At 37.3% G+C, this 24,772-nt stretch overlaps 1 protein-coding gene across 2 annotated transcripts in view; it reads left to right on the top strand.

The window, feature by feature from the left end:
* BTBD1 (BTB domain containing 1) overlaps positions 1–23,944 on the top strand; it is a 45,035-nt gene extending 21,091 nt beyond the window's left edge. Inside the window, exons 4-8 of one of the 2 annotated variants that reach the window (XM_059057314.2) lie at positions 574–771; positions 10,596–10,788; positions 17,631–17,718; positions 21,527–21,673; positions 22,408–23,944. In XM_059057314.2, coding sequence (XP_058913297.1) covers positions 574–771; positions 10,596–10,788; positions 17,631–17,718; positions 21,527–21,673; positions 22,408–22,566 — 785 coding nt within the window. In that variant the 3' untranslated portion in view covers positions 22,567–23,944. The remainder of the gene's footprint in view (positions 1–573; positions 772–10,595; positions 10,789–17,630; positions 17,719–21,526; positions 21,674–22,407) is intronic. The other variant, XM_067030011.1, reaches the window with a different exon arrangement.
* The last annotated feature ends 828 nt before the right edge of the window (positions 23,945–24,772 follow it).

Raw genomic sequence — 24,772 nt, 5'->3', positions numbered from 1 at the left:
CTTACCCTGCTATCTTTTCTTACATTTATTATGTAACACAGTATAATTTACTTATGTTTATTGAATCTATTTCTCCCATTAGAATGTAAGCTCCATGAGGCAAGGAATTTTTAACTTTTTGTTTAATGATGTATCCTCGGTGTCTAGAATAGTGCCTGGCACATTGTGAGTGGTTAATAAGAAATATTTGCTGAATTAATGAATGAATTGTAATCTGTAGACTTTACGAATTTGTTCATTACTGATTGGGAGCCTTTTTCTCTGACTTACTTATTATTCTTGTTCTGGATATTTGAGTTTGCTTGCTGAATGGCATGAATATATAAGGAGATACTGTATCTAAGCTTCCATGTATGGTAAGTAATAAGTTGAATGTTAACCTTATAGTAATTTTTTAAAGAAAACTTTGCTGTTTAATTTCTTTAATTCTTTAATATTTTTAAGTGTAGAGTCTATAGTTTTAAGTATCCTATTTTTATTGAGATTTGAAAATTTTATATAAGCATGTTTGTCAGTATTTTGTTAAAGAGCAAAATATTCCTAATTTGACATATTTTTGTATTTTACCTGTAGACACACTCTGTGCAGTTCTAGAAAGAGACACTCTTAGTATTAGAGAAAGTCGACTTTTTGGAGCTGTTGTACGGTGGGCAGAAGCGGAATGTCAAAGACAACAATTGCCTGTGACTTTTGGAAACAAACAGAAAGTTCTAGGGAAAGCACTGTCCTTGATCCGGTTCCCGCTGATGACCATTGAGGAGTTTGCAGCCGGTAAGGCTGTAACTTGTCCAAAATCTACTTGAAACTATTTTAATGGGCAGTCAGTCTCCCTGTGTGAGAGAGGAAAAGAAGATGTTTATGTATGTGCATTTGTGTGTATAATTTCATTCAATTCTCCTAATAGCCCTTCAGGATAATATTGTAGGTTATATATTTACGTATTTTAAAATTACGTGTATTTTATATCTTTTAAAATATTTTGCATATTATAAATATATAAAAATTCTATGGTATTTTATAGGTTTAAGAACTGAACCTGAGAGAGGTTAAGTGCCTTACCTAAAGTTACAATGACAGATCTTTCTGACTTTTAGGGTTGATGTTTCTTAGTTCTATGACCAGTTCTTGTTTCCCATATCAACATTGAGTATCATCTGCTTTTAAGTCATGGCCAGATTGATTTAAAAGAAAAAAAAATCTCATAATGGTTTAAAATTATATTTCCTTATGTTTATTGGCCATTTGTATTTTTTCTTTTTTTTGAATTTTTAGATTTATTTATTTTTTTATACAGCAGGTTTTTATTAGTCATATATTTTATACACATCAGTGTATACATGTCAATCCCAATTGCCCAGTTCACCCCACCACCACCACCACCCCACCACTTTCCCCCCTTGGTGTCCATACGTTTGTTCTCTACATCTGTGTCTCTATTTCTGCCCTGCAAACCGGTTCATCTGTACCATTTTTCTAGGTTCCACATATATGTGTTAATACACAATATTTGTTTTTCTCTTTCTGACTTACTTCACTCTGTATGACAGTCTCTAGATCCATCCACGTCTCAACAAATGACCCAATTTTGTTCCTTTTTATGGCTGAGTAATATTCCATTGTACATATGCACCAAATCTTCTTTATCCATTCATCTCTTGAGGGGCACTTAGGTTGCTTCCATGACCTGGCTATTGTAAATAGTGCTGCAATGAACATTGGGGTGCATGTGTCTTTTTGAATTATGGTTTTCTCTGGTTATTCATTCATGACTTCTATTCTTTTGGGGTATTCAGGTTTTTGTTTTTGTTTTTGTTTTTTTGCGGTACCTGGGCCTCTCACCGTGGTGGCCTCTCCCGTTGTGGAGCATAGATTCCGGACGCGCAGGCTCAGTGGCCATGGCTCACGGGCCCAGCCACTCCGCGGCATGTGGGATCTTCCCAGACTGGGGCACGAACCCGTGTCCCCTGCATCAGCAGGCGGACTCTCAACCATTGCGCCACCAAGGAAGCCCCAAATTTTTCTTTTTGATTTATTATATATATTCTAGTATTCTCACAAGTTGTTTTTGTTTTTGCTGGTCAGAATCAATGTTTGTTTTTTCTTTCTGTAAACTTTTAAAATTAAAATATAACATGTACATAATAAAGGGAACAAATAGAGTGAACACACCTATTTAACCACACATATCAATTTAAAGTACATTACCATACCCCACCGGTCTCCATCATGCCCCTCCTAGTCCTTAATCTCCCTTCCAAAGGTGACTACTTTCTGGCTTCTGTAAATGAGTTTTGTCTGTTTCTAAACTTAATATAAAGGAAATCATACATTCAGCATGTGTTCTTTTGTGTGTGGCTTCTTTCTCTTAACATTATTTCTGTTAGATTCATCTGTGTGGTTGTGTGTGGCAGTAGCTCATTCTTTTTCATTGCTTTGTAATCTGTTCAATGGATGTGCCATGATTTCTTTATCCATTTTACTGTTGTTGGACATTTGGGTTGTTTGTTTGGGGCCATTAAGAACATTCTTATACCTCTCACTTGGTGTACGTATGTGAACATTTCTGTTGAGCAGGTGGCAGTGCCAGTTGCAAAGTCATAGAGTGTACATATGTTCAGCGTTGGTAGATCCTACCAAACAGTTGCCCAGCATAGTTGTAATAGTTCACACTCAACTGCCAAACTAAGAGAGTTAAGAGTTCATTCCAGTTGCCTCACATCCTCTCCATTATATGTATTTAATCTGACAAAAGACTTGTATCCAGAATATATTATAGATACATATAATGTATATACTTATAGCTAATATCCCAGTCTGTGGATTATCTTTTCATTATCTTAATGCTGTCTTTTGATAAATAGAGGGTCTTAATTTTAATGAATTAATTTATTAGTCTTTTCCTTTAAGGTGATGGTTTTTTATGTCTTAAGAAATTTTGCCTGCCTCAGGGTCATGAAGATATTCTCTTAGGTTTTCTTCTAGGAACTTTATTGTTTTACATTTAACTTTTTGGTCTGTAATCCAGTTGGGTTTTTATTTTTTGTGGTGTTTTTTTCACACGTGTATGGTGTGAGGTAGAGGTCAAGGTTCATTTTTGTTCCCCATGTGACTATGTATTAAAAACTATCCCTGCCCCCATACACAGCAGTGCTAACTTTGTTGTAAATCAAGTGACTGTATATGAATGAATCTATTTCTGGAATGTTTAGTCTGCTCTACTGTTACATTTGTGTATCCTTGAACCAATTCTGTGGAGTTTTCATTTCTGTAGTTTTAAACTGAATCTTGAAATCTGGTGGTGAAAATCCTCTGGCTTTGTTCTTCTGGATTACCTTGGCTATTCTTGGTCTTTTGTGTTGGTAGTTTCATATACATAAATGTTTTAGTTAGCTTGTCAGTTTCCACCAAAAAAAGTCATGGGATTCTGATTGGAATTACGTTGAATCCATAGATTGGTGTGGAGATAATTGACATTTTTATAATATTGAGTCTTCCAATCAATGAACATTGATTTAAGTCTTTTTAAAATTTCTCTTAGTAATACTTTGAGTTTTCTGGTAGAGGTCTTGCATATTTTTTGGTAGGTTTATTCCTTATGTATTTTACTTCTTAAATGTTATTGCAATGATTAGTTTTTTAATTTCCATGTCCTAACTGATTGATTGCCAGTATATAGAAATACAGTTGATTTTTCCTGTATTGACCTTGTATCTAGTGATCTTGCTAAATTTATAAATCCTAATAATTATTTGTAGATCATTGTGCATAGTCTACATGTACAATCATGTGATCTGCAAACAATAATAATTCTATTTCTTCCTTTCTAATCCTTAGACATTTCTTTTTCTTGCCTTATTATATGACCTAGGACCTTGAGCGTATTAAGAAGTATGGATAGTGAACATCCTTGCATTATTCTAGTCTTAGGCAGAAAGCTCTCAGTATTTCCCCACAGAAGTATGCTTGCTGTAAATTTTTTGTAGATACTCTTTATTGGATTAAGGAAATTTCCTTCTGTTACTAGTCTTCTAAGAGTTTTATCATGAATTTTACCAAATGTTTCTCTTCTTTTGAGATAATGATACAGTTTTCCCCTTTATTCTCTTAGTATAGCTTAATATAGCATTGATTGATTTTCCAAGTTAAAACTTTGGATTCCTTACATAAACCGTACTTGGTTGTCATGCATTATTCTTTTTATATATTACTAGATCTTTGCCAGATTTAAAAAATATTTTTAGGACTACTTCATGAGAGAAATTAGGCTATAATTTTTCCTTTCTTGTAATGAAATAGTCAGATTTTGATTATCAAGATTATGCTGATCTCATACAAAAGTTAGGAATATTTCTTTTTTCTGTAGTCAAGAGTTTATGTAAAATTAGTGCTATTTCTTCTTAAATGTTTAGGGGAATTCACCAGTGAAGCTGTCTGGATCTAGTGTTTTCTTTCTGGAAGGTTTTTAATTAGAGATTCAATTTCTTGAGGAGACTAGGACTTTTCAGATTTTCTCTTTCTTTTTGTAACAGTTTCATGTAGACCTTTAATTTGTTAACATGAATTTCATAACATCCTTTTATTATCTCTATGTTTGTGAAATCTAAATTATGTTCCCTATTTCATTTCTGATATTGGTATCTTGTGCCTTTAATCAGCTTTGCCTAGGAGTTTATGCATTTTATTAATTTTTTTCCAAGAACTGACTTCTGGCTTTATTAATTTTCTCTATTGTGTATGTGTTTTCCATTTCATTGATTTCTGCTTTTTTCTTTATTATTTCCTTCCTTTAATTTTAATTTGCTGGGGGTTATTTACTTAGTCATTGGACTTTTTGAGATAAACACTCAAAACAGCGACTTTCAACTTATATTTTTTTGTGTGTATACATTTAAATCTATAGTTTTCCATCTAAGCATCCTTTTTTTCCCCCACAAGTTTTGGTATGTTGTATTTTTATTGTCATTCAATAAAAAATATTTTCTAATTTTCATGGTATTGTTTTTCTTGACCCATGGGCTATAAGTCTATAGCTTAATTTTCAAATATTTGGGAATTTTTTTCCCTAGCTTTAAGACAGAAAATTCTGTTTAACTCTTTAGTCTCTTAGCAGCACCTTTCTGCCTGGTTTTTTGGTCTCATAGTTTTCTCTTGCTTGTGCATAGCTTAGGAATTGACAAATCCTTTTTTTAAGTTTTATTTTTGGCTGTGTTGGGCCTTTGTTGCTGTGCGCAGGATTTTCTCTGGTTGCGGCCAGCGGGGGCTACTCTTCGTTGCGGTGCGTGGGCTTCTCATTGTGGTGGCTTCTCTTGTTGCAGAGCACAGGCTCTAGGCGTGTGGGCTTCAGTAGTTGCAGCACACGGGCTCAGTAGTTGTGGCACACGGGCTTAGTTGCTCCACGGCATGTGGGATCTTCCTGGACCAGGGATCAAACCTGTGTCCTCTGTATTGGCAGGCAGATTCTTAACCGCTGCGCCACCAGGGAAGCCCAGGAGTTGACAAATACTTCAAGGAGAAATTATGCACAAAATGTTGGTCTTGTTTGTCTATTAAGTATTCTCTTCCAGATCATTGTCTGGCTGCCTTGGTAGCTTTGAATTACAGTTTTTGTCTCTTCAGTCAGTTGAGGACTACCACAGTTTCTAGGTTGCCAGTTTCTGCATGGCATTTATGCCCTATGAAGCAAATCAGCAAATATCCCAAGGGGAAAATTGGTGACAGATACAGGGCTTCATCTCAATACATTTCCCTTCTCAAGCACTGACTGCCTCAATTGTTCTCTGTTAACATGAAATAGCTATTTTATGTACTGTTCATCTATAGTTCTTCTCTGACATAGGCTATTCCATCTTACAGACTGCTTAATATTTTTATGTAGTCAAATGTTTCTTTTTGTGCTGTTATGTACTTTTCTGTTATGCATATCATTTCTGTATTATATGTTTCAAAAATGTTTTAGGGAGAGCTCCCTTTGTGTTCTCTATTTTGCTGTTGAGTGTATGTGTGTGTGTTTTCTGTCTAGAGATTAGGAAATAATAAATTCTGCATTTACTTTTTCCCCTCCAATTTTCTTAATTCATTTCATAATAAAACGTTATTTATTGACCTTCCCTATTTAAGATAAGAGCATTAGCATGGTGTTCCATCCTTTCAACCTTTCCAGCCCACTTTATGGTAACTGATTATACACCCACATAACATACTACAAAAACACAACTATATTAGACTTAATTATAGGTTGTATTGGATTTAGTGTTTATCACCAGTTCTTTTATGATATACCTTCTTGAATTCTTTATTTTGATTCACTCATTTGTTGAGTTTATTCTTGATTACTTTCTTTAAATAGGTATATGGTATATATGCTATATATCTGAGAACGTTTTTCATGATCTGAAGACTTCTTTTTTCAACTAAGGAAATTTTATTATACAGGCATACCTTGGCGATATTTTGTGTTCCAGACCACAACAATAAATTGAATATCGCGATAAAGTGAGCCATACAAATTTTTTTGTTTCCCAATGCATATAAAAGTTATGTTTACACTATATTATAGTCTGTTAAGTGCAATAGCATTATGTCTAAAAAAAACAAGTACGTACCTTAATTTAAAAAGACTGTATTGCTAAAGAATGCTAACTAACATCGGGGTCTTCAGCGAGTCCTAATCTTTTTGCTGGTGGAGGGTCTTGCCTCAATGTTGACGGCTACTGACTGGTCAGGGTGGTGGTTGCTAAAGGTTAATGTAGCTGTGGCAACTTCGTTCTTTTTTTTATTTTTTATTTTCATTTTTAAAAATTTTTGGCTGCGTTAGGTCTTCACTGCTGTGTGCGGGCTTTCTCTAGTTGCGGTGAGCGGGGGCTACTCTGTTGCAGCGCACAGGCTTCTCATTGCGGTGGCTTCTTTTATTGAGGAGCATGGGCTCTAGGCACGCAGGCTTCAGTAGTTGTGGCATGCGGGCTCAGTAGTTGTGGCACGCGGGCTTTAGTAGTTGTGGCGCACGGGCTTAGTTGCTCCGTGGCAAGTGGGATCTTTCCAGACCAGGGCTCAAACCCGTGTTCCCTGCATTGGTTGGCGGATTCTTAACCACTGCGCCACCAGGGAAGTCCTGTGGCAATTTCTTAAAATAAGATAATAACGAAGTTCGCCACAGTGATTGACTCTTTCAGGAACAATTTCTCTGTAGCAGGCAATGCTGTTTGATAGCATTTTACCCATAGTAAAACTTCTTTCAAAATTGGAGTTAGTCCTCTTTCACCCTGCCATTGCTTTATCAATTAAGTTTATGTAATATTGTAAATCCTTTGTTGTCATGTCAACAGTCTTCACAGCATCTTCAACAGGAGGAGATTCTGTCTCAAGAAACCACTTTCTTTGCTCATCTGTAGAAGCAACTCCTCATCTGTTCAAGTTTTATCATGAGGTTGCAGCAATTCAGTCACATCTTCAGGCTCCACTTCTAATTTTAGTTCTCTTGCTATTTCCAGCACATCTGCAATTACTTCCTCCACTGAAGTCTTTGAACCCCTCAAAGTCATGCATGAGGGTTACAGTTTACTTCCTCCAAACTCTCTTTAATATTGATATTTTGAACTCGTTCCATGAATCATGGATGTTCTTAATGGCATCTAGAATGGTGACTCCTTTCCAGGTTTTCAGTTTACTTTGCCCAGATGCATCAGAGGAATCACTACTGTCTATGGTAGCTATAGTCTTACTAAATGTTCTTCTTAAATAATAAGGCTTGAAAGTCTAAATTACTCTTTGATCCATGGGCTATGGAATGGATGTCCTGTTAGCAGTCATGAAAACAACTGTACATCTTCATGAGTGCTCTTGGATGACCAGGTACACTGTCAAGGAACAATATTTTGAAAGGAATCTTTTTTTCTGAGCAGTAGGTCTCAATAGTGGGTTTAAAATATTCAGTATACTATGTCAGCAAATGTTCTGTCATCCAGGCTTTTTTGTTCCATTTATAACACAGAGTAGATTTAGCATAATTCTAAAGGGCTCTAGGATTTTCAGAATGGTGAATGAGCATTGGTGTCAACTTAAAGTCACCAGCTACATTAGCCCCTAGCAAGAGTGTCAGGCTGTTCTTTGAAGCTTTAAAGCCGAACATTGACTTCTCCTCTGATTATCAAAGTCCTAGATGGCATTTTCTTCCACTAGAAGGCTATTTGTCTACGCTTGTCTACATTGAATATCTGTTGTTTCATGTAGCCACCTTCATTAATTATCTTAGTCAGATCTTCTGGATAACTTGTTGTAGCTTCTGCATCAGCACTTGTTGCTTCACTTTGCCCTTTTATGTCACAGGGTTAAGGCTTCTTTCCTTAAACCTCCTGAACCCCCTTCTGCTAGCTTCAGACTTTTCTTCTGTAGCCTCCTCATCTCTTTCAGCCTTCATAGAATTGAAGAGAGTTAGGGCCTTGCTCTGGATTAGTCTTTGTCTTAAGGGAATGTTGTGGCTGGTTTATCTTCTATCCAGACCACTCAGACTTTCTCCAATCAGCATTAAGGCTGTTTCACTTTTTTATTATTTGTGTGTTCACTGGAGTAGCACTTTGAATTTCCTTCAGGAACTCTTCCTTTGCATTCACAACTTGGCTACTGTTTGGTGCAAGAGACCTAGCTTTTGACATGCCTTCTTACTCAGCATAATCATTTCTGCTTTTGATTTAAAGGGAGAGATGTTTGACTATTCTTTCACTTGAACACTTAAGAGGCCACTATAGGGCTGTTGTTTTCATTTTTTTTTAGTACATTTATTTATTTTATTTTTGGCTGCATTGGGTCTTCGTTGCTGCACGCAGGCTTTCTCTAGTTGCGGCGAACGGGGGCTACTCTTCGTTGTGCTGCACGAGCTTCTCATTGTGGTGGCTTCTCTTGTTGAGAAGCACGGGCTCTAGGCGCACGGGCTTCAGTAGTTGTGGCACGCAGGCTCAGTAGTAGCTTGTGGGCTGTAGAGTGCAGGCTCAGTTGTTGTGGTGCACAGGCTTAGTTGCTCCGTGGTATGTGGTATGTGGTATGTGGGATCTTCCCGGACCAGGGCTCAAACCTTTGTCCCCTGCATTGGCAGGCAGATTCTTAACCACTGTGCCACCAGGGAAGCCCAACCATAGGGTTGTTAATTGGCCTAATTTCAATACTGTTGTGTCTCAGGAGGAGACAGAGAGAGCTGGGGAACGGCTAATCAGTGGAGCAGTCAGAACACACACAACATTTATGGAGACACCTGCATAACTTAATTGTTCGCTGTCTTATGGGTGTGGTTCATGGGGCTCAAAATTATTACAGTAGTAACATCAAAGGTCACTGATCACAGATCATCATAACAAGTATAGTGATAATGAAAAAGTATTAACTATTGAGAGGATTACCAAAATGTGACACAGAGACACAAAGTGAGCAAATGCAGTTGAAAAATGACAGCAACAGACTTGTTGATGCATGTTTGCCACAAACCTTCAATTTGTAAAAAAATATATCTGCAAAGCATAATAAAGCGAGGTATACCTGTAGTCTTGAATTATTGCATCATCCTATTCTTATTGTTAGTTCTTCAGGAACAGTAGTTACCTGTATGTTGGTCTCTGCTTTTTATCATCCATTTTGATCACCTTAAACATTTTAATTCTTTTGTCTTATTTGTCATTCTGAGAAAGATACATGAGTTTTCACCCCCACCTCTCTTCTGATCTTATGCAGTTCCAGTTACGTTCTTTTCTCTCTTTTTTTTCTCTAAAATGCATGTTTTAAGTTTGTAATTGTATTTTTTCTTCTTTACAATCTTTACTTATCCAGAGATTGCAAATGAACCACGGGGCCAGGTCTGGCAGGTTGATATGTTTGTGTGTGATATTCTTAAAATTTATATTAAAAATTAGGGCATTTTACATTAAAATCTGATTTATAGTTTCCTAAACCAAATTTCTAGTGTTTTGCAGTCTCTTATTTAGATTGTTTTTACCAGCCTTGGAAGGAATCTCCTGGCATCTTTTGTGAGGAATAGCATTTATTCCTGGTTAAATTTAAGCTGTTTGGAATTTTCTCTTCCCAGAAACAGTGAATGAGAAAACTATAGCATGTGATATGCTGCTTCCACAGCTTTTCCAATCTTAGCTTCTGACCTCTGCTAATTTCAAAATCCCACAAAGAAAGCACTGTGCCATCTATTTCTACCTCTAAATATTCCATTGTTTGATTACAGCCTCAGACAGATGGGGAATGGAGAGGTAACGATAGCTCTGGCTGCCACTGTAAGCACTTCTCCAACTCTCCTCTTTCTGGGAAACAGAATACTCAGGGCGAATGGATAGAAAAATCCAGGGATCTTTCTGTGATCTCAGGGTTTCATCTAAGCTTTGATTTATTAATGGTTTTAACACTTACATATTAGGTTAACCTCGGATGAATTTAGTAAAACTTTTAAATTAAATACATGCTAAAATAATATATGCTGAGATTTTTCTACCTCATTGTTACTTTACATCTTTCACATTTGAATTCACGTTATTATGGGGAGAATTACAAAGTTAGGAATTGCAATGAAGTTACTTTTATTGAGGTTTATGTTTTTATTTCTACAGGTCCTGCTCAGTCTGGAATTCTGTCAGATCGTGAAGTGGTAAACCTCTTTCTTCATTTTACTGTCAATCCTAAGCCCCGAGTTGAATACATTGATCGACCAAGATGCTGCCTCAGAGGAAAGGAATGCTGCATCAATAGATTCCAGCAAGTAGAGAGCCGGTGGGGTTACAGTGGAACAAGTGATAGAATCAGGTATCTGCATATTGTAGATTTGGGGGTGGGGTGGGGCGGGGCAGCGGCTCACATTTGGCTTTTATGTTCATATTGTGGGAGATAATTAACCACATTTTATTTTATACTTTGTTTAATACATTTCTAACTCGATACAACAGTCAAGAAGTCAGTGAGGCTTACTGGTCTCTCCACTGAATTATGAGTGAGGGAATCTCTTAGGAAACAAGTAGAGTAAGAAAGGATTGACTGGGGCCTTCTAATTTGTAAGTTTTGTTTGGATTGCCACTGCTGGTGAGCTGAAGTCTAGACCTTAATTGATCAAACATTATTTTTACAGTCTTAGGGCTATAATTTAATACATTTAATCTTACTTGGTTTAGTGTGAGATTTTTATTTGCGTAGATGTTGCATGGAAAATATCTCAGTATACATTTATAACAACTTTGGGAACATTTTTTTTTTAGTTTTAAAAGATACATGCATATAATCCTTTTGGAATTTATATTTGCTCTACCATGTTTCTTTAGGTTAAATGTCAAAATAGAATATTTACCTGTTTTCATAAAACATGCCTTTTGGATTTTCATATATTTAATATTAATAGCACTTTGGTATAAAACTAGAAACTAACAAGAAGTTTGTTTAAAACTAGAACTCCAAGAGGGAGAGGACTCTTACAAATATTGGGTTAAAATGGAAATAAAAATGCATTTGTAGACTATTTAGTAATAATTCACAATGAGAATACTATATGTGAGAACTTAAGGGATGAGGCCAAAGTGTCACACAGAGAATTAGCAATAATTAACTACTTTTATTAAATAAATTAGTAGAAATAAATGATTTCAGCATTAACCCAAGAAGCTAGAAAGTGAATAGCAAAAGAACCATATGAAAAGAGAAAGGAAATAGGTAAATGTAGAAATTAATGAATTAAAAATAGTAGAATTGTTAAATATAATCTGGTTCCTGAAAAAGACCAATAAAATAAGCAAACCTCTGGCAAAGGTAATAAAGAAGACATACTTAAATCTACAAATAATAATGGGAATATAATAGTATACTGAGGAAATTTTTATTTTAATTCTGGGCTTACTCTGTGCTAATAAATTGAACATCTTGATGGAATGGATCATTTTATAGGCAAATATAAATTATCAAAATTGACTGAAGAAGAAAGCCTGAATAGACCAATTACCATGGAAGAAATTAAAAGTTATCAAAGAACTGTCCCTTCACAAGGTGGTTTTGACAGGTGAGTTTTATCAAACATTCAGGGAACAGGTTGTTTCATTGAACATGAAAAGAAGAAAATACTTTTTGGTTAATTATTGAAAGAAGCATAATCCTTATACAAGAATCTGACAAGGCAAAAAATTTTCTAGGTCAATCTCACTTATATAGAAAAGAAATAAAATAGCATATTGAATCTAGCAGTACCTTAAAAGAATAATATTATAACAGCAAATAGATGTAAATCAACTGTAGTCCAATTTTTTTTAAAAAGTGATAAATCAGGGTCGGAAAAATACATCCAGTGGAGATAAATATGCAAGATCCATGTTCTGACATCTTAAGTTTGGTTCTAAAGCTATAAAGTTACAGAAATTGAAGAGTTTATCACATGAAAAGTACACACATTGCTCAGGAGAAGGGTGGCTATTTCAGATACAGAGACTTGAGAAGTTTCTCCTGTGGTTTCTTAGAAAGGGGACAGTGAGCAGTGCAATGAACATCATTTAAAATAACATCCGGGCTTCCCTGGTGGCGCAGTGGTTGAGAGTCCGCCTGCCAATGCAGGGGGACACGGGTTCGTGCCCCGGTACGTGAAGATCCCACATGCCGCGGAGCGGCTGGGCGCGTGAGCCATGGCCGCTGAGCCTGCGCATCCGGAGCCTGTGCTCCGCGAGGGGAGAGGCCACAACAGTGAGAGGCCCGCATACAGAAAAAAATAAATAAATAAAAATAAAATAAAATAAAGTAAAATAACATCCATCCAACTGAGTTTTGTAAGGCTATTCTTAATAACGTCCACCAATGCAAAAGGAGTGCAAAAAAAAAAAGGCAGATAAGAGTTTGTTTGGAGATTGAAAGAATGGTGCAAAACTAGGAAATATATTACTATAATTCACCATGGTAGCAGATCAAAGAAAAAAATTTTTAATTTGATAGATGTCAAAAAGACTTGATAAAATTTTACCCTCAATCCAGATATAACCATTAATAGGCTAGGTCTAGAAGAATACTTCTTTAACATGATAGAGTGTTGAAACCTCAAGATAGGGATGCCTGGTAACCTTGCTGTTTTTCAGTAGTGTTCTTAAAACTCTGATTGATGTAGGTATAAAGATAAAGAAATATAGGTAATTAATACAGCATTGTAAATCAACTATACTTCAATATAAACAGAAAAAGAAAAAAATACTGGAGAGGAAGAAGTGTTTTTCATTTTTTGCAGATAACGTCTATATTAGTAGTTCTTCACTCCATCAGACCTAGTTCTCCCTTTTTTGTAATAAATATTTTGTATTCCTCCTTTATTAACCTGAAATGAAATTCATAGATAATGTGTTTCATTTTTTTTAAAATGATATAATGGCCTAGTTGTAATGTAAAGGACAGTAAATGTAATTGATAGTAAAATCAAATGTGTACTTCAATATGTAGACACTTGGGCAGCACCAGAAGACAAGCAATCAGAGATAGTAACTGTATGCACCAGCACACTGAGACAGCTGTAGGTGCAGGGAACAGGTGTATTGTACTCATGTCCCAAATACCATGAGCAGCACTGCTGCCAATTTTGTCATTTTCTTTAAAAGTTTCTAATAAAGCAAACTACAGTCCATCCTGTTTATCCAGTTTCCGTATTTGAGAACTCATCTACTCGCTAGAATTTATTTGTAACCCCCAAATCAATACCAGCAACGCTTTCTTAGTCATTCACAGGAAAGATTTTAGTTGCCTGGGAGCATGCTCCTGTGTGAGATCAAACAAGGAGGATGCTCTCCCTTCTTATTTCAGCACTTATACAGAGATGGAGATGGTAGGGGGCAGTGCAGTGCAGGACACTACAGCTCTGTGGCCATTGGACAATTTGAATCCCAGCTCTGGCATCTGTTAGCGGGGTGGCCTCAGGCAAGTCACTTAACACTCCTTAATTCCATTTCTCTTTTGTGAAACACGGAAAATGGAATATACTAGAATGAGTCGTTCTTAGCATTTAAGATTATAATCCACATGAGTGGTGTGTGAGTGAGTGTGTGTGTGTGTATACGTACACATTCCCCCTAAGAGCGGTGGTTTAGTATTTGCTAATTCTGTGTTTGTGCCAACTATAAAATATAACTACCACAGATAATGAGAAATGACTGTATGATATTTCCTCGATTTGTATAGTAGTCACCTCTTGTAAATGTCAGTGAATATTAAAATTGCTGTAAAAATCTTGGTTTATTGATAAAAAGGGATTAAGTTTATGTTTAAAAACAAGTTTTTCATCTACATGAATTCTGACAGGACACTTGAAAGTTGGTTGGGATTCTTTGTTTTGGGAGACTTTCCTAAGTATTGCAGTAAATCTGGTGTCCCTGGCTCCCTGTCAGTGGTGCTTCATCTCCTTTATGAAAACAGAGCCTGCCTCCTTGGGCACAGAACTCCTTTTGAGAACAACTAGTCCACCCAGACAGCCTCCGGATCAGTAAAAATCTATTAGAACCAATAAATAAAGAGTAGTGGCAACTTATAAAAACGTACGTGCAAAAACCAGTGATGTTCTTGTGTCATTAAAATTCAGTTACAGAGATGGGTGGTGTTGATGGTTAACAACAGTGTGAATTACTTAATGACACTGAATGGTGCACTTTAAAATGCTTAAGATGGTACATTTTGTTATATATTTTGCCACAATAAAAAAAATTTTAGGGCATTCCCTGGTGGTCCAGTGGTTAGGACTTGGCACTTTCAGGGTGGTGGCCTGGGTTCAGTGCCCGGTCGGGGAACTAAGATCCCACAAGCCATGCGATTCAGCAAAAAAAAAAAAAAAAAAAATTAATGTTTGAATTTCCAGTTAAAATGGTGAGTAAAAACAGATCCCACTTGCAATAGTAACAAATAACATAAAGTAGCAGGGGTAAATCCTATAGGAAATGTACAGTATGGTATCTTTATAAAGACTTGGAGAACTTCGACTGGAATCAGACAGTGTCTTTCCAAACTAACCTTTCTGAGTTAGGCAGTTCCTTGTAGAAGTCACACGTTTTTGGTAGGGAGGAGTGGGTTGGCAAAATTATTCTAAAATAAATCTGTAAAAGTAAAGGTTTCTTTTTTAAAAGAGTGGTATTAATCAAATATGAAAAATATTGTAAAGCTGTAAGAGAATGTTGTACGGAACATACTGCAGAGTTCAGAAACCAACCTAATGTAAATGAACATTAGAATGTGAGGAAGGATTAACCACTGGGAAAATAAAGTTAGATCTTTACTGATGCCATCTTCCAGTATTTGTATAAATAAAAATTTTAACATTAAAAAAAAGGAAACCATGAAGGTGCCAGAACAGAATGTTTATTTATTATGAGGATGAGATAGGCCTCTCTGAACTTGGCATAGATCATAATTTGACTACAAATAATTCAAAATGTTACATCCAAAACCACCATAAAGTTAAAAGATAAATGACAAATAGGAAAGTTTTTGTATTGGATGTTACTGACAAAGCATATAATAACTATATAACATGGTCTTTCGAATCCACATGAAAAAGACACTTATCAGGGCTTCCTTGGTGGCGCAGTGGTTGAGAATCCGCCTGCCGATGCAGGGGACACGGGTTCGTGCCCCGGTCCAGGAAGATCCCACATGCCGCGGAGCGGCTGGGCCCGTGAGCCATGGCCGCTGAGCCTGTGCGTCCGGAGCCTGTGCTCCGCAACGGGAGAGGCCACAACAGTGAGAGGCCCGCGTACCACAAAAAAAAAAAAAAAAAAAAAGACACTCATCAGCAGAGAAAAATGGGAAAACAACGTGAGTGGGTTTTTCATTAAAGAGAAAATCCAGTAGATAGTAAGCATATGAGCAAATGTGTTAACTCAGTAATCAAATATAAAGAAAATTTGTCAATCGTCAGTTTCTCAACAGCAAAAAGAAATGAAGATTCTTGTGGTTGTTGAGAGTGGGATAGAAATGATCTTCATTCCTTGTTGGGTGTAAAGTTTTATAATCTTCCCAGAGAGCAATTTGATAAAGTTCATCTAACGCCTTAAGAATATGCCTTTCATTTTCCCCAGAAAATCTGCTTCCAGGAATTTATTCTAGGAAATAATGAAGGCACTGTGAAATGATTTAGCTATAACATTGTTCATCATGGCATTGTTATATAATAACAAAAACTGCAAATAACCTAGATTATTTAACAAGTAGGAATTGTTTAAATATAATGAATCAGTAGTAGTTTTTTACCTTTTTACATGAAGTTACAAAAATATATATATTCTGACATGGTTTTTAAAATAATACATATGTTCATAGAAAAAAATCTGGTTTTCTATTGTTTAAAAACAGAACGAAAAGTCTGAAAAGGAAGTGCACCAAATTGAAAATGAAGTTATCTCTAGGTGGTAGATTTAGAGATGCTTTAAATTTTTCCTCTTGTTTGCTTACCTGCATTTTCTAACTTTTTTTAAACAGAGAATATATTGCTTTTTTATAGTAAAAAATTATATTATAAATAATATGTTTAAAAAATTTTAAGGTGATCCTCATACTGGGAGTTTAACACAGTGATTAAGAGTGTGACCTTTTGATCCATGCAGACCTGGGGTTGTGTCCCAGCTCTGCTACACATTTTGATTCAGGCAAGTTAATTTCTCTAAACCTCAGTTTCTTCAGCTATAAAAACAGGATGATAAAAATCATACTGTGTTACTTAGTTTATAGAGCTGTTATGATGACTAAAGGAAATAATTAATGTAAAGAACTGAAGCTCGGTGCCTGGCACAGGAAGTGCTCATAAAGTGGCAATGGTATGGTATTAATAATAATAAAACTTGAACTTGTTACTTCAGTTCTTAAAGTATGAAATGTTGAGGATAACTGCTTTATATTATAGATTATTAATCTCTTATTATACAGTCATTTAGTGCCATTTGTGCTTGATGCTAGTTTTTATACATTTATAAAATGGAGTAAGGTGGGTCTGTTTCTTAACTATGGTAACTAAACTGGATCTGCTAATTGTTCTAGTGTGAAATCTCATTCTGAGCCACCTGTGTAACTTAGGTCCTGTCCCCAGACCTCCACCACCAATTCTGTTAGAGCAGCCTGCTTCCTTCACAACTCTTATCACAATTTATAATTTATGATTTATCCCTTTGTTTACTTATTTATTATCAGTGTCCTCCATTAGGTCATAAGTGCAGTAGGGGCAGAGACTGTCTTGTTGACCATTATTTCCCCAGTGCCAGGCCCAGTAAGTATTCATCGAGCTGAAGGATTGTCAGAGTTTGGGACGCTGCCCATCAGGTCTGATGGCTGACACATCTCTATTCATGAAGGAGATGTGCAGACAGATTTGGACTAAAATTATCATCACAACAAAAGTGGGTATTTAGGTTAAATAAACTGCTTGGCTCAAAAATGTACAGTACAGAAAACAGATTCTACTTAAGTTCCCAATAAGTTGCTCTAGCAAGAGTTTTTTGGTAAGCAGGTGACATTTCCAAGGATGTTTAATTTTTGATAGTTTTCTTTATTATGAGCAAAATTAGATGTTCTGAGTAACACTTTAAAAATGTATAAGCCTTTGGAGTATGAATGCTTACTGAATTACGTATGTTATTTTATATTTGGACTCATTCTCTCAGGTTCACAGTTAATAGAAGAATCTCTATAGTCGGATTTGGTTTATATGGATCTATTCATGGTCCCACGGATTATCAAGTGAATATACAGGTACACTTCTTTTTGCCCACTGTATACCATCTGAAATATATAACAAGTGTCATTTTACGATGATATTGTTTCGGCAAAATCCAAATTTCAGTATAATTATCACAGGCATCAGAAAGCCTATTAGTATTTTAAGCCTAGAGGGTTCCATTTTACAACTGATCTAGAAAGTGTAGTTTCAGAAAATTGAGGTCCTGGGGTCCTTAACAGAAGCATTAACATACAAGGAGCTCTCCTTTGTCCAGGAAACCCTTCTGTTAGTTCTTCCTGCTGTGCACTGACTGTCTCAAAACACCCACCTGCTTTTTTCATGGTACTTTGAACTCCAGGGCTTGAGACTGTCAAATTTCCTATAACTACTGGTAACACCTCTGATTTCTGATTGACCATACCCTGCCCCATTCTTAGGTCTGCTCCACCTCAGTTCTTTCAGATGTGGCACAATTACTTAATCTCGAAGAAAGTGAAGCACCTCTCTCCTTCCCTTCCAGTCAACCAGTGTTCTCCACACTTTTGATTGCACATCCCAGTTAGTGAAATTATTTTTGAAACACATCTACGTTGTAGTTTTATTTACTATACACATATACCTGTGCAATACTATACTTATTTTATATTATACATAAATTAAAACAAAAATAGTAATGAAAAAAGGAAGTAAACAATGTTTCAGACTTCTTTCAGCTGAAAAAACTGCCCTCTCTAAAATGTTAATTAATATACTACTTTTTTTTTTGCGGTATGCGGGCCTCTCACTGCTGTGGCCTCTCCCGTTGCAGAGCACAGGCTCCGGACGCGCAGGCTCAGCAGCCATGGCTCACGGACCCAGCCACTCCTCGGCATGTGGGATCCTCCCGGACCGGGGCACGAACCCGTGTCCCCTGCATCGGCAGGCTGACTCCCAACCACTGCGCCACCAGGGAAGCCCCAATATACTACTTTTAATAGTAAAAACATTGGTGAACTTTGTGATCAAAATGCATCATTGACTTTCAAGATACACAACAATTCAAAGATCTGGTCTGGGCCTCCCTGGTGGCGCAGTGGTTGGGAGTCAGCCTGCCGATGCAGGGGACACGGGTTCGTGCCCCGGTCCGGGAGGATCCCACGTGCCGAGGAGTGGCTGGGCCCGTGAGCCATGGCTGCTGAGCCTGCGCGTCCGGAGCCTGTGCTCCGCAACGGGAGAGGCCACAGCGGTGAGAGGCCCGCGTACCACAAAAAAAAAAAAAAAAAAAAAAAATCTGGTCTGGTCTGGGGACTTACCTGGTGGCGCAGTGGTTAAGAATCTGCCTGCCAGTGCAGGGAACATGGGTTCAAGCTCTGGTCTAGGAAGATCCCCACATGCCGCAGAGCAACTAAGCTCGTGTGCCACAACTACTGAGCCTGCATGCCACAACTACTGAAGCCCTCGCACTTGAGCCTGTGTTCCGACACAAAGACAAGCCACCGCAATGAGCAGCCCGCGTACTGCAACGAAAAGTAGCGCCCGCTCGCCACAACTAGAGAAAGCCTGTGTGCAGCAAGGAGGACCCTACGCAGACAAAAATAAACAAAGATCTGGTCTGATGACAGCCAAAAAAGATACTTTACTACCTCACAGAGACACCTTGTTCCAAATGGAAGAATTGCTTTATTGGCTGTGCTAATGAAATCATGCTCATTTTAAAATTCTATACACTAACGTTTATAGTGAAATTCAGCTATAAATTAAATCATTCATGTCAATTCGTTGCTCTTATAAACCAAAGCCACTGAAATTGTTTATTTGAAAGATTTTTTTTAACATCTTTATTTGAGTATAACTGTTTTACAATAGTGTGTTAGTTTCTCCTTTACAACAAAGTGAATCAGTTATACATATACATATGTTCCCATATCTCTTCCCTCTTGCATCACCCTCCCTCCCACCCTCCCTGAAAGATTTTAAAGTTTAGGAAATTTTGTTTCTATAATTTTTAATGCCAAAAAACCACAGCAGACCTCTCAGGGGTATAAAAGATTTTCATGATCACTCCCCGTTTTACTTTATATATTGTGAAGATCCTATCCATAGGATCCATAAGCCCCCTTAAGCAGGCTGTATAATCTGCAGGCCTGGGCAGGAGTGAGGGCCCCACAGTCATTCTCTTCAATTATGGAACCCCTGTCTTCGTTCAGTGCCCCTCACATATTACATGAGACACCAGATTCCTTGTGTACAGTCTGAGGGAGAGCATCGGGGTTATAGGTATATTAAAATGATGATAAAATGTAAAATGAATAGAAGTAGGACTTCTCTTTATTTTCTTCCGCCCAGTGGCTAGTCCCATGCAACATCTAGATAACACTACCAGATAGACCTGCCTGGGTTTGAATCTCAGCTCTACCATCTCAAGGGTGTGACTGTGGGCAAATTAGGTAACCTCTCTGAGCCCCAGTGTCCTTGTTTACTTTGACAGTGGTGGTACCCCCATTATGTTTTCGTGAGGACCGGTTGAGATGATGCGTGTAAAGTGTTTGGAACATAGTCTGTTGCTGTTGTCATTGCTGTAGTTTTATAATTTGAGTCTCACAATAGCCTTAGGAAGAAGGCAAACAAGTTTCTTTCCCAAACTAAAAGATAAAACTGAGGCTCGGAGAAGTGGTTTACTCTAGATTGCACTGCCACAACGAAACCCTGTGTCTTACTACTTTATTCCAGGATACCATCATGTCTTTTTATTTTTAATTGAACTGTGATATACTGTAGTCCCTCAGTATCTGCAGGGGATTGGTTCTAGGGCCCCCTGTGGATACCAAAATCCACGGATGCTCAAAGACCCTTATATAAAATGACGTAGTACAGTCAGTCCTCCACATCCACAGGTTCTGCATCTGCGTATACAGGGGGCCGACTGTACATACAGAAAAGTAGACATAAGTGGTAGGTATGGCTCCCTTTTCATAAACTGTGAACACACTGTATAACCAGCAGCCCGATCAAGGAACAGGGTATTACAGCACCCCAGAAATCCCCTTGTGATCTTTTCTGGTCACTATCCCGCCTGAGGTGGCCACTGTCCTATCTCTCGCTGCATGTACTGGTTCAGCCTGTTTTACTATTACCGATTTTACCTGATGTATGCAAAAAGATGGCTTTGTGAGCCTTGGCCTCCACACATACTGTTCCCTTGCATGAAGACTTTTCTCTTATAACCTGGTAACCTCTGAGTTGAGCTTTTAAAACTCTCTTCTGTGGAGCCGCCCCCATTCCTGACAAAATCAGTTTTTCCTCTCCTCCTCCACTTCATCTTATGCATAGCTCTCTACTGCAGGTGCTGTACTGAATTGTCTTTACTTGTCTTTGAGTTTACTTGCTGTCTTTACTTGTCTTCTCTAATGACTAGAAGCTCCTTGAAGGTATCCCTCAGTGCCTGGCACAGGTTATGGAACTAAATAGAAAAGACAGAATTTTCATATTTTGAATATCTACATAGGAAATGCTACAGGAATTTCCCAGCAACAGGACATAGGCTAGCAAGGAGTAAAGGCTTATTTCCCTTAGGTATCTGAAATCCACACAGTCTAAAACACCAGTTCCCAAGCCATGTGTCTTTTTTAGAAGCTCCTCTCTCCTGCAGCCAAGGCCCAGTTATCTGACATCCTCCCCATCCTTACTGCAGTGAATGCATTTTCTGACAGCGTGTTTAAAGCCATCTTTGGTGGTTACAGACAGTAGAGAAAAATTACAACAAAGAGATACAGTAGTCTATTCTGCTGTGCCTAAGGGCTTCATACTCTTCTACAAAACTTTGTTTTAACTTAAATTTAATTTCTCTTTTAAAAATTACAGATCATTGAATATGAAAAAAAACAAACCCTGGGACAAAATGATACTGGATTTAGTTGTGATGGGACTGCTAACACATTCAGGGTCATGTTCAAAGAACCCATAGAGATCCTACCCAACGTGTGCTACACAGCATGCGCAACACTCAAAGTAAGAGTCTTCCTGAATGTTCCCGGTGGTGAGCTGGTGGGGCCCACGGTTTCCTCTTGCATGTTATAGAGAGCATGTTTCAGTAGAAGCTGAGAGTCACTAACAGTACAGCCTTGCCGGAAGCAGGGAAGGTAAGAAGGTGGGAGCTAAAATATTCCACTGCTTTGAGAAGAGCAGTGCCTCTCAGCAGAGCTCTGCTCTGAAAGAAATAGTTCTTCACAAGAAGTAGCCCTTTGGGCTTCCCTGGTGGCGCAGTGGTTGAGAGTCCGCCTGCCGATGCAGGGGACACGGGTTTGTGCCCCGGTCCGGGAAGATCCCACATGCTGTGGAGCGGCTGGGCTTGTGAGCCGTGGCCGCTGAGCCTGCGCGTCCGGAGCCTGTGCTCCGCAACGGTAGAGGCCACAACAGTGAGAGGCCCGCGTACCGCAAAAAAAAAAAAAAAAAAAAAGAAATAGCCCTTTGTTTGTGTAGGAGATTGTAAGTTTGACAGAAGATAAAATAATTATTTCCTTAAAACCATTTCACTGTCCTCTAATAGCTGAGCTTTATATTCAGTATTTTTAGTCATTAATTAGCTTGTAGCAAAAACTACATTTTTCCTTAAATGACTTGGCATAAATTTTTATGCAAGAGCTATAACGAAATACAGCAGATCGGTAATATAATTAAAATACCACATTAAATTGAGTGCTTATTAAATGAAAATTACTAATGAACCTTTTGTTCTCATTTAGGGTCCAGATTCCCACTATGGCACAAAAGGACTGAAGAAAGTAGTGCATGAAACACCTACTGCTAGCAAGACTGTTTTTTTCTTTTTTAGTTCCCCTGGCAATAATAATGGCACTTCAATAGAAGATGGACAAATACCAGAAATAATATTTTATACATAATTCAGCATTATAATACATCCTGGCTAAATAGTACCATACAGTCTAGTCTCAAAGGCATAAAAAACTGGCCACAGAAAAGAGATTGCGTGTTATGAATATTTATAACTGTAAGATAAGAGACATTTTAGTTTCTTAGAAAAGATAGATAAGTGTTGACTTAAATCTCTGCATGATTTAAAGGGAGATTTTCCATTTTCTTATAACCTTAGGGGAAAAAAGAACCAGTTTAATTGTTTTAAAAAAAACAGCTATTTCAGCTTTATCTTGCATAATTTCATAGATTAGCTGACTGATGATCTTTCAGCAGTTTTATAACTGAAAGATTCTTGTTTTATATAGCTGGTTTGGTTTTTTTTCTGTTTTAACTGTTTTGAAGGTTACATAAGATGAGGTGGGTCAGTATTCCTACAGAATTCCTATTAACTCAAATAACTAATTTCAGAAAATGAAGAAAACTGACCTCATCTTTGGAGTTTCTAACTATCTGGTGGTTAGCATTTGCAATATTGCTAGAAATAGGCTTAACAAATGCCAAAGAAAATCTTCAGTGCATTTACAGAAAAGGATATTTTATAATAGTATAATATGTTACACAGTACAGTTTTAAACGCTAAATGAAATTTGTACAAATTCACAATGTGATATAAACAAGGGATCTAAAGGTGTACTCTGAGACTGGCTTCTTTATCACTAAGCTGCACCACTGTACGTGTCTCTCTCTGGGGGGGATGCGGTTGAGAATTCCCAAGATTGAGATGATGGCAGTGGTGCTGATGGTGGCTGAATAAACAGACATCAGTTCAGCTCTGTGGTGATAATCTTACACAAGAACTGGAATGAAATACATCTCTAACAGCTGCTTTGAAACTTTAAAGATATCCAACAGAATCACTCCTGAAAAGCATACTTTCTGTCACCTACTCAGTTCTATCCAAGAAATAAAATGTTTAACATTCATGACCTCACTGTCACAGGTATAGCTGCCTAAGGAGGGGATAGGAAGTATATTGGCAGAATGACATTTATACACTTTTATAAAGCAAAATTTTTACACAAAATTCTTTTTCCCTCCAAAATGATTATCTCATTAAAAATGTGTGATTAAGTTTAAGCTATATCAAATAGTTGTGGAAGATGTGTAGAAATCACAATTCTTTTAAGTATCAACTTAAAAAGAGTTTTTTCTAAATGGTAATTAGGATAAAAATATTTTCTATCTAAAGTAGTATTTGATATTTTCAAGAAGGTAGTGAGGTGTGGTGGTGGCAGAGGTCTCATGTAACTGAAGGTAGTCATACAAGGGACAAGAAATGGAACTGTTGACTCACATGGGACATCCCCTGGAATTTTTTTAAAATAAATATCGTACTTTTATTTATTTTTTTGTCATTTGTCTTTTCTAAAGGTTGAGTGTAAGACACTATTTTGGAACAAAGCTTCTAATTAATTGAGGTTGAACCTTATTTTTAATTTATGGAAATAATGCAACCCATAGTAAGAATGCCTTACTGTTGCCTTAAAGCAACTATAACAGCAACAACTGTTGCAGTCTGCTGCTTCATCAGTTTTTTTCAGTCTCAGGTTTTTCTCCCCTGTTCTACTCTCAGCAGGTGAGAGAAAGGAAACTGTTCTTGTTATTTACAGTGTAAGGGCCATCTTGCCATCGTTTAGTATTAATAGAGCTACCTGAGTGACTCCTGGGTACCAGGCTCTGCACTGAGTACATTACACACCTTCTCATTTGCTTCTCACAACATTAGTATGAGGGAAGTACTATTATAATATCCATTTCACAGGCCAAGAAATTCATGTTTTAAAAGGTCAGTAAGTGGTGGGAAGCAGAATTTAAACCCAGATCTATCTCCCAAGCTACAAAGTTGGGAAAATATTATTTTGCTGGGTCCCAAAATGCCACCATTCTCAAACTTTACAATGAGACCCAAAAAGATACTTGGCTAATCTGTATTTACTGTAGAATATAAGCAATTCCTATTTTTTAAAAGAGTGGTTACTCCAGTATCTACCCAACAAATTGTGATTGTTTGCATTATCAAAGTGTTCTTTCTTTAAGGCCCACATAAGTAGTATTTTTAATTTGTGAGAAAAAAAATTTACCGGGAAACAGACAACCTTGTAGGACATTAGAGAGAGCCAGGTCTTCAAATGCAGTATGTTAAATGCAATACGTTTTAGACAAAACATGTTC

Source organism: Kogia breviceps, chromosome 3 (assembly GCF_026419965.1).
Source record: "Kogia breviceps isolate mKogBre1 chromosome 3, mKogBre1 haplotype 1, whole genome shotgun sequence".
Classification (NCBI taxonomy): domain Eukaryota; kingdom Metazoa; phylum Chordata; class Mammalia; order Artiodactyla; family Physeteridae; genus Kogia; species Kogia breviceps.
The sequence above is the reverse complement of the archived record's forward strand: the minus strand, read 5'-3'. Positions and strand labels throughout refer to the sequence as shown.